The sequence below is a fragment of the Aulonocara sp. 'chitande type north' Nkhata Bay genome, linkage group LG9 (assembly GCF_057382095.1).
Source record: "Aulonocara sp. 'chitande type north' Nkhata Bay isolate Kocher_YH1m ecotype deep benthic linkage group LG9, A_spYH_male_GT1.1, whole genome shotgun sequence".
In the NCBI taxonomy this organism is placed as follows: Eukaryota; Metazoa; Chordata; class Actinopteri; order Cichliformes; family Cichlidae; genus Aulonocara; species Aulonocara sp. 'chitande type north' Nkhata Bay.
In genome coordinates this window covers 9146245-9156104 of record NC_141352.1, presented here as the reverse complement: position 1 = coordinate 9156104, position 9860 = coordinate 9146245, and the positions used below count along the sequence as shown (strand labels likewise).

The 9860-nt window shown below is 42.9% G+C and overlaps 1 protein-coding gene across 2 annotated transcripts in view; it reads right to left on the bottom strand.

Moving 5' to 3' along the window:
- Positions 1-3023: 3023 nt before the first annotated feature.
- Positions 3024-9860, bottom strand: part of LOC147321587 (uncharacterized) — a 32326-nt gene continuing 25489 nt past the window's right edge. The window contains exons 1-4 of one of the 2 annotated variants that reach the window (XM_086305719.1): positions 7766-8015; positions 6359-6453; positions 5429-6025; positions 3024-4776 (exon numbers count right to left, since the gene is read on the bottom strand). In XM_086305719.1, coding sequence (XP_086161845.1) covers positions 4216-4776; positions 5429-6025; positions 6359-6376 — 1176 coding nt within the window. In that variant the 5' untranslated portion in view covers positions 6377-6453; positions 7766-8015 and the 3' untranslated portion in view covers positions 3024-4215. Of the gene's footprint in view, positions 4777-5428; positions 6026-6358; positions 6454-7765; positions 8016-9860 lie in introns of those variants that run through there. The other variant, XM_086305717.1, reaches the window with a different exon arrangement.

The window sequence follows — 9860 nt, the reverse complement described above, 5'->3', positions numbered from 1 at the left end:
CACAGCCTTGGCCAGCCGCTTGAGGAGGTACACCAGAGAGATAGAAGGCAGGAGAATAAACCAGCTGTTCTCCACAGAACCAGCAAAGGTGTACTCTCAGTGGCAAGGGAACAATAAGAGAACAGCACCACCAAGGCTGGAGACGGAGCAATACTGGAAGAGCATATGGGTGAAGGATGCAACCCATAACGGCAATGCTCAGTGGCTAGTGGATCTGAGGGCAGACCACAGCGACCTCCCTGAACAGGGTCCAGTAACCATCACAGTGGCAGATATCCAAGAAAGGGTCTCCAGTATGAAGAGTTGGACAGCACCAGGGCCCGACATGGTTCACGCCTACTGGCTAAAGAAGCTGACTGCACTCCACGAGCGTCTGGCAGCACAAATGAACCAGCTGCTAGTTAACGAGAGACACCCGGAATGGCTAACTGAAGGCCGGACGGTCCTGATCCCCAAGGACCCCAAGAAGGGACCGGTCCCCTCCAACTACCGACCAATAACCTGCCTCAGTACCACATGGAAGCTCCTGTCAGGCATCATATCGGCTAAGATGAACAGGCACATGGGTCAATACATGAGTGGGGCACAGAAAGGAATTGGCAAGAATACCAGAGGCGCAAAACACCAGCAACTGGTAGACAGAACAATCAGCCGAGACTGCAAGACCAGACTGACCAACCTGTGCACTGCCTGGATTGATTACAAGAAGGCCTATGACTCAATGCCCCACAGCTGGATACTGGAATGCCTAGAATTAATAATAATAAATTCCTGTCCAAAACCAAAAGACTGCAGAGTTTTAAATATGAACGTATGTTCAACTGAGTCAAATGCTTTGTAAAAATCCAAGAACAGGATGTACCCTCTCTCTTGGATTAATTCACTGTATTCAAGGAGATCCAAAACCAGCCTAATATTGTTATGAATTAGTCTTCCTTTCAAAAAACCTGATTGTGTTTCACTGATAATGTTTGAGATGCCTTTCTTTAGTCTCTCAGCCCTTTGCCAGACAGAAGCCAAACACCAGCTAACTCAAACAAAGAAAATGTATGAATATAACAGAACTTTGACCTTGCAGTGTTAATATGGGTTAATATTTATATGCACGCCACATAAACATTTGAAGGTGTGATGGAAAAATAAATTCATTTAATAAAGAAACAATATTGAACAATAATATATTAATGACTGCAATGTAAACTAAAGTGAATCAACTGGTGGTGAGGTGTGGAGCTTACCATGTGTGCCTTGCCATCACACATGTAAATTGTCAATAAAAAAAATCAATAACACTGCTTTTGAATATCGACTCGGTATCATAAAACAAAATATTGTGATTTTCGAGCGATATTTTTCTTACATCCCTAGTTATGAGGAATGATTCTGTAACTGGTTAAATCTCTGTCATGAAGAATTAAGACGCTTCTGAAAATGGCAATTTTATTTATATCACACATTTTATTACATGTTAACTAAATATTCTTAACACAGAAGATAAAGACATAAAAACCTGTTTAGGTTTACAACAGCTTAAGGCAGTGAAAACAGCAAACAGAACTAAACTAAACCTAACAACAACACCAATGGAAAAAGGTCTGGAGTCTGTTTTTAATGTATGCAAAGATGTAACTGATCTCAAGTCAGCAGGTGACAGGACCACAGTAACAGAAGGTATCTTTGGATTGTACCACAATTAAAATAGAGGACTGAAGGCTCTGCCTCCCATTCTACTTTTAAATACTCTGTGAACAACAAGTAGGCCTGCAGAGCGAGAGCGAAGTGCTCTAATAGGGTGATATGGTACTACAAGGTCATTAAGATAAGATGGGGTCTGATTATTTAAGACCTTGTATGTGAGGAGCAGGATTTTGAATTCAATTCTGGATTTAACAGGAAGCCAAAACAGGAGAAATCTGCTCTCTTTCTAGTCCCTGTCAGGACTCTTGCTGCAGCATTTTGGATCAGCTGAAGGCTTTTCAGTGAGTTTTTCGTTTTCAAGCTGAGTCCTGGGATGACTTTTTAAGTAATGATATAACTATTTACAGCTTGAATGCCTGTGATACATAGACAATTAAGAGATCAGTGAGACATTTCTTTGATTATAGTACTATTATTATTACTACTACTAAATACTACTGTTTCCAAGTGGAGGAACAATGATCATGTAATAAGGATAACATTTTTAGAATTAAAATTCAAATAAACATTAAAGGAAAAATTAAGAGAAACCTGAAGTATAACAGATGAGGGATTTCAGCAGAAATTACAGCAGCTTTCACATCAAACTTCTCAAATGCAACAGAACTGTCTGTCTCTTCAGATTATTTATTTTTTTGCCTGTCCCATTTGGTTCTTTAGCCGTCAGAATTGTTGTCTGAAGACCAACAAGGAGACCCGATGGATTTACTTTGCCAAATGGATCATCATGGCCTTGCCGTATTGGTCCATTTGATCAACCTTTGTTGTTATTATTTATTTTCTTTTCAGTTGTTACAGACATGGCTGAGGGATAGGAAAGGGAGAAAGAAAGATGAAGGAAAAGAAAAACAGAAGGGAAGAGGGGCAGTGAGAAAGGAAACTTAAAAAGAGAAAGAAGAGAAAAAAAATCTCCTGGATCACCTGAAGGCATCAGTCACCGGCAGGGAGTGTGGTGAGGGGAGATGGGCCTTGGAGGGCCTGGGAGTTCCCAGAGAGGTGGAGTCTAAGACCCGACCTGACATATAGACACAGACAAACAGACACAAACATGCATTCCCACCCTCATGCACACATATACTCAGCACTCACCCAAAGTAGGGATAGACATACATGGACACTGAACACACAATCACACTCCCCAAACAAACTCTATACCCCGGGTCCAGGTTCCCTTGCCCCTGGAGGGGGAAACGGTACCCAGACCCAGGAGATGTTACCCTTTCCCCCGGGGTGGAGGCAAGCAGACCGCCCCAGGCTCCACAGCAGCAGGGAGGCCCCGCATCCCAGATCCCAATCAGACGGCCAACACCTCCTCCCAGCCCCCCGCCCCGATGGCCAGCAGAGAACAGGGGTGTGTGAAGACTCCAAACGTCCCTCCTCTCACTCATGTGTAGTGTTGCTGCGTGTTGTTCTAAGGTGCATTTAAAAAAACGGGAGAGCATGGTGCTGCTGCCAGAGAGCAGCAGGTGTTAGCACGGCCCCTCCCGAGAACCCTCAATGTCTACATGGATTTAAAATTGAGAGGTGGGCACCGGCGCCAGAGGTGGGGTTGAACACACAGACCGTCCACTGGACGCCGTTAACGTGCCCACCCTCAAGGCCCTATATGTATGTGTTATGAGAGTGTGAGTAATGTGAATGTCTAAGCTGTGAGATAAAATTGAGGCACAGGTGGCCAGAAGGGGACAGGGGGTGGGGGGGATGCCTCCCCTGTCCCCTGGTGACACACCCGCACCCCAAAGCCCTACTTGTGTGGGTGTGTTGGGAGCGGGAAGAGGGAGGCAGCCGGGGATGGGGAGGAAAAGAAGGGAGGAGCAAGATGCCCCTCCCGGGGGCCAGCTCCCCCACCCTAACATTCAATCATCTCCAAGACTGCACAAGACAGTAGACACCCAGGTTAAGTTTATTCTCACCTCTCCCCCACCTGCAGAGTGGACTCCTGCAAGGATGGCACAAGCTCCCCGTCAGTTGAAGGGTTCATTATGATCCAATGATAGGAATGATTTCAGCCATTGTCATGATGATGTTTGCACAGAGCAGATAATGAACATAATTGCACATTGGTAACAGTGAAACAGTAGATTTGGGGGGAAAAAGCAAAAAAAAAAACGCAGTTAAAATGAAATGTAAAAAATAATGTTTCTATGCACATCTGCAGTTTAGAAACATGTCAGTTTGGTAATATAAAATAAAATGTATTCCTATAACTTTTATATCCTAAGAGAACAAAGATTAAAATGTAACAGGGATAACATTTTAGAATATTAAAATCCCTCAAAGGAAAAAAAACTTGATGTACACATCTATACTTGCAGCTTCCTATATGTAACATCCAGGATTATTCACTGCAGGTCCAGAAAGCAGAGCTAGCTCATCAGATCCAAGTGTGACATCAGCTGCACTCTTTACAGGAGACTCCAGCTGAACTCTGTGGAGCCTGATCTCAAGGTTTTTAAGTCTGACCCTGAAACCAGAAGAGGATCTTTCTGCCTCTGCAGATTCATTGTGATCCAGTGATCACTGTCCTGCATGATCACGTCGATGGTTGCGTAGAGCAGATAATGAAGTGAATGTTTTTGCACATTGGTAACAGTGAAACAGTTTATTTACAGCGTGGGATCGTTTGTGTCTGGAGTATGAACTGAGATTCTTGAAGCTTTTGTCACACTGGTCACAGCTGTAGCTCCCTTCAATGTGTGTAAGTTCATGATTGTTACGACTCCCTGAGTACGAGAAACTTTTGTCACAGTGTCTGCACTTGTATGGTTTCTCTCCTGTGTGGACTCGTTTATGCACTTTAAGATGATCTGCAGTGGTGAAGGATGACCCACACTGGTCACACACGTGCTTTTTTACCCCACTGTGATAGATTTCATGTTCTTTTAATGCACTTGGTGTGGGGAAGCCTCTCCCACATTCTTTGCAGTAGTTCATTTTGTCTCCAGTGTGTCTACGTTGATGTAGCTTTAGGTTCTTTTCATTATTGAAAGTTTTTCCACAAAGGTCACAACGCAACGCTTTCCCACCACCACAGTGGCGACACGGTTGAGAACTGGATCCATCTGTGTCGCTCTGCTTCTAAACAAAGACACGACGACAGTGTAAGTCAGGGAATTGCTTCAACATTTTTATCCAAAGCATCATCCAAAGGAGATGTTGCAACACAAACCTGAGACTCTGTGGAGAAAAAAAAAAGAAAGAAATCTGCTTCTACTTTTGACTACTTCTCTTTCTATACCTCCATGTGGTGTTGTCTGAGTGGTGATACCTATTGCTCAGGACAAAACTGTAGCAGCTTCCTGCACCCTAATGGTGTCATAAATAAAACTGACTGTGATGATGCTGAAGCGGGCAAAGCGACCAGTGAGGAGGGTATACTGGTGGCATCTGCCATCTGTTGTCTTTACCATAGCAGGTAGCAGACTGAAGTTAGATGTTAATGAGTAATTACTGCAGGTTGAACAGGTCATGGATGGAACATTAAGGTTCACAAGACATCACACATGGAGGACTGGGCGAGTTGCTGACTTTACAGAGCAGCAGGAAAACCAGCTGAACCGAGCAGAGAGTCCAGAGTGTGGAGAACTAAGCTGAGCAATGAAATAAGAGCTGAAACTCATGCAGCGCTGCCTTCACATGCAGGAGAATTGCCAACATACTAACAACTGAATGAGCAGAGTTGTTCCGAACAGTCAGCTGAAAATGACAAGATAGAAATATAAATACAAACCTCACAGTAACTGCACTTGTAGAGTTTCTTTCTGCTGTGGATCTGTTCGTGTCTTCTCAGGGAATTTGGCTCTTTAAAAGCCTTCTCACACAGGTCACATTTATAAGGTCTCTCCTCAGTGTGGGTAAGCATGTGCTGCTGTAATTCATAGTATGTCACAAACGGTTTCAAACACTGATCGCAGCAGTAAACATCTTGCCTGGTGTGGATGCGTAGGTGAGTATTTCGGTATGTTAGATGAGTGAAAGTTTTCCCACAAATGTCGCAGCTGTACGCCTTAGTTTCAGAGTGGGTAACTTGATGACGCCGTAAGTTGCCTCTGACAGTAAAAGCTTTGCCACACTGATCACAGCTGTACGCTTTAACTCCAGTGTGGGTGACTTGGTGTTTTTTTAAGTTTGCAGGCTGTCTAAAAGACTTTCCACACAAGTCACAGATGAATGGTTTCTCCCCAGTGTGGATGAACAGATGATGTTTTAGCTCAGACTTCAGAGTAAAATTCTTCCCACACTCATCACAGCTGTATTTCTTCTCTCCCTTTCTTCTGTGAGGTTTGTCGGCCTCCTGAGAGCGCTGACGTCTCGCTCCATGTTGGTCCTGCAGTGACAGAGATACAAACAGAGGCAGTGAGTGAAATGCAGTCGTGGAACAAACTGAAACTGCGTCTGTAATCAAAATGACAATGAGGAAATTGTTTTGCTCATTGGGAAAAAAATATACCATCTGAAAAAATTATAAGTGCAGCTGATTATATTTTATTTCAGTGTCCTGATAAAATATGATCTTTGTGCTTTCTTGTAACTCCTGTGGTTTTTATTTGTGAATGTAGCTTCTGTATGTGTGGAGGAGCCCAGGATGGAAAAGATAAAGCTGCTGTTAACAACCAGCTGTGCACAGTTTCAATAACAGTGTAACAGATGTTTTTCTCACCATCTGTGTTGAGCTCATTGTTTCCTCTGTAGTGGCTGAGCTGAGTCCAAATGGCTGAAAATGTTCCTCCGTCAGATTCTCCTCCTGCTGATCAGCTGCTGGGACACAAAAGAATATTTTTATGTATTTGATCTCTGACAAAAAGAAGCAGAGCAAACACAAACCAGAGAAAGCAACATTTAGAAGATTCATTTGTTCCAGCAGCTGCAGGATGGTTTCTACAGGCTGAGGAACAACAGTCACTGCAGGAATCAACATCTGCACATTGATTTTCTGTTAGAGGAACAAAGTGAATGCAGACACACAGACAGGCTCTCTCCAAACCCTCAGAACAAAAGCTGTCCAGCTTTGTGTGTCTGTCAAAATGCTTTTTACAAATCCTGCTGGAATCAGTGTTGTTACAGCTGCAGTCAAAGCAAGATGGAAACAATGAAGAAGGAAAGTTCAAATCTACTCAGACTAAATGTCAGACTTGATCCCTGCAAGCAGGCACAAACTAAAACTCTCTTTTGTGAAAACCAGTGTTGGTCAAATTACTTGAAAAAAGTAATCAGTAACTAATTAATGATTACTTCCCACCAAAAGTAATCCCGTTACTTTACTGATTACTTATTTTTTGTCAGTAATTAGTTATTTAGTTACTTTTTAAAAACATGATTTACACCCTGAATAGGTGATAAAGCGACAGCGAGTCCATCATATATAATGTCATCAAGTGGAAAAGTCTCTTTTTAAAATTTGTTTTATTCATTTTAATCTTTTAACTTTATGCATCGAGCAAAATTTAATTATATGCAACATTCACTGACTGGAAGAAATTTGTTTAACATTTAAAATAACTTGAAAAAAGTTATCGGATTACAGTAACACATTACTTGTAACTGCCCATCTCTGGTGAAGACACTGAAGCAGTGGACTGATGCAACTGTCTGTAAAGGCTGTTGATATTCGCCCTACTTACTCCCTCATTCCTGCATGCTGCCTTCCACAATGTCTGTATAAACAACTCTCACCCATGTCAATTTATAACTTTTCTTATTTTATTTTATCGCTCACTGCCTCTCATGTGTTCATCCACAGCAGCTGGACAATAAAGTTATAGTGACCCTGATACTGCAGCAGATCGCTCTGACTTCCTGTTATCACTTAAATAGAAACGAGGCTGTAGAGGTTTGGTGCAGGCAGAAAAACAGCTGCAGGGACAATGAAAAGACTTTTCTGCTCCAACTTCTCCCAGCATGCTGAGCTAATGATTAGTTGGTGTTTTTCTCCAAACACTCTCTCACTCTTCTCTCAACGTGTTCACAATAAACTGTGAACAGACACCGAGGAGAGCAGCAGAAGACCTCATTCAGGAGCTAAACTCAACATGAACTGAACTCACAGTAAAGTTAGCTCGGTGCTTACCTTTAGATGAGCCCACAAACCGAGAGAAACTCCGCGATGAAGCTGCAACTCTTTCCAAACACAGGAAACAGATCAGGGAGCAGAGACCCACGTGGTTCACGCTGATCTCAGCTACGATCCAGGAGACAAGGGTGGGCAGATCGATGCAGATATCGATCAGGACGTTGGTAGTGGTTTATGATCGATACTTTAGTTTGTTTCTCTCCTCTAAGTTCAACGCTTTACTCCCGTTTCATGAAAAAGCAGCTCTCTCTGCTCGACTCCTCTCCTGCGCACACACTTTGCTCCGCCCCCTTCTTCCTGATCTGCTTTGATTCGTCCGGTGCGATCACGTGACTCGGCTGCCCTGAAGAAAATACATTTTGGCTGCAGAGAGTGAGAAAGAGGAGCAGCATGTGGAGATATTTCACAGCTGTGTGTGTGAAGAAAAGTTTCTGCTGTGGCAACACCACCAGTTTATAAAGACACAAAGAAGAGCAGCAAAAGAAAGTCAGTGAGGAGGGAAATCCTTCAGACACACCCCCGCACAGAGGTCAGAGGTCACTGACAGAGTCCTTTCTGAAAGGCACAGAACATCCAGGTCGCTCATTTAGTGCTGAGAGTAAAGTTTCATTTCAAAGTGTTGGTCGTCATCATTGTTGTTACTTGAGCAGATTGATTATTTATAAACTAAATGCAGACATTAAAAATAACACATTCGTCCCACTGAAGTGTTACATTAATTATTTTATTGGAGGCATGAATTCTCAGCAGGGCTGGGATCATACCATCATGTGACTGAAGGAAGCGGGGCAGATGTTCTGTAATGTTACAGGCCAGAACACAGAGAGACGGGGAAAAGTGAAGAAACAAGCGAAAACATAAAATGTGCATCTGACTGCATCTCAGTGATATTGGAGACGTCAAAGCTGAGTGAAAAATTTATCAAAGTAGGAGTTGGAACTTTCAGCCATTTTCCACTGTGGAGGACAAAAGGTTTCAAACTTGTCCAGGTCTTAAAGCTCATGTGTGTTGCAGTAGATGTATAAAAATATGGCTTTTTTGAAAATAAAAGAATAAAATTGCTTCCTTGAAAAAGACTAAATTTACAGTTCAGTGTTGAATATTACATCAAACAAACTGTGTTTTGAATAGCAGAGAGTCATGTGAATGTGCGCTTGAAGGCTGTGACGGAGGTGTGGTCCCTGACTCAGCTGCAGGGGAGGAGTGGTGCAGTGACGGGTGGGGGCGGTGCCGGGAAGGCAGGTGAGGACAGAGCTGGTGGCATTTGAACTAATGACAACCTCTTTCCCCTTTAGTGAAGCGAGAGACCAGAGAGAAGAGAAGAGCAAAAGCTGAGACGTACAGGACAAGTGAACACGCTTTATGTGTATGCACATATTGTATCTTACAGGCTTTCGTAATGGAGCTGCAGAGTCTGAAGGAGGGCCCCGTGAAGAAGTGACAGACGAAGAGCTGCGTTAAGATCCCTGCATTTAAAAAAGGCTTCTGTCAACTTGATGCCAGGGACGTTGAAGAAACGAGAGCTATTGCTAACTGAGAATTCAAGTCAAGCAAGTAATCAGTAGTTTATCATTTACCGATTACTTCCTCAAAATGCTACATACCACAATGCCAATCAGATTACTTCTTCCACGTGAGGGTGAACGTGTAACGATGCTGGATAAGTTAAGGTTTGCTGCATTTTGGTAAATATGTGCCCAAGTGTGGCTGTGAAACCAGGGCGAAATGAAACTTGCTCTTGTTAAATATTCTTAAAACTGCTGTGTTGTATGCAGTGGCCGTCCTAGCCTGTTTGGTGCCCTGGGCGAACACTCCCTTTGTCTAAGGTTTATTTCTGGGATTTCGCACAACCCAGGATTCAAATCATGAATACATAATGGGCTTGGATTTACAACATTATAAATGAAATGTGCTCTACTTGGAAGCAGCCGGGCCCCCTCCCCTTTCGATGTGTTGTGTGTGAGACTTTAAGAATCAAACTGTAAATTACAAATTGTTTTTGAGCCCTTTACCCCTGGTAATAAAGTGTATATTTGCTTTCTTACTCTTCTTATATTTATTGTTTGTTTTCCGGCACTGCTGTAACTGAAAC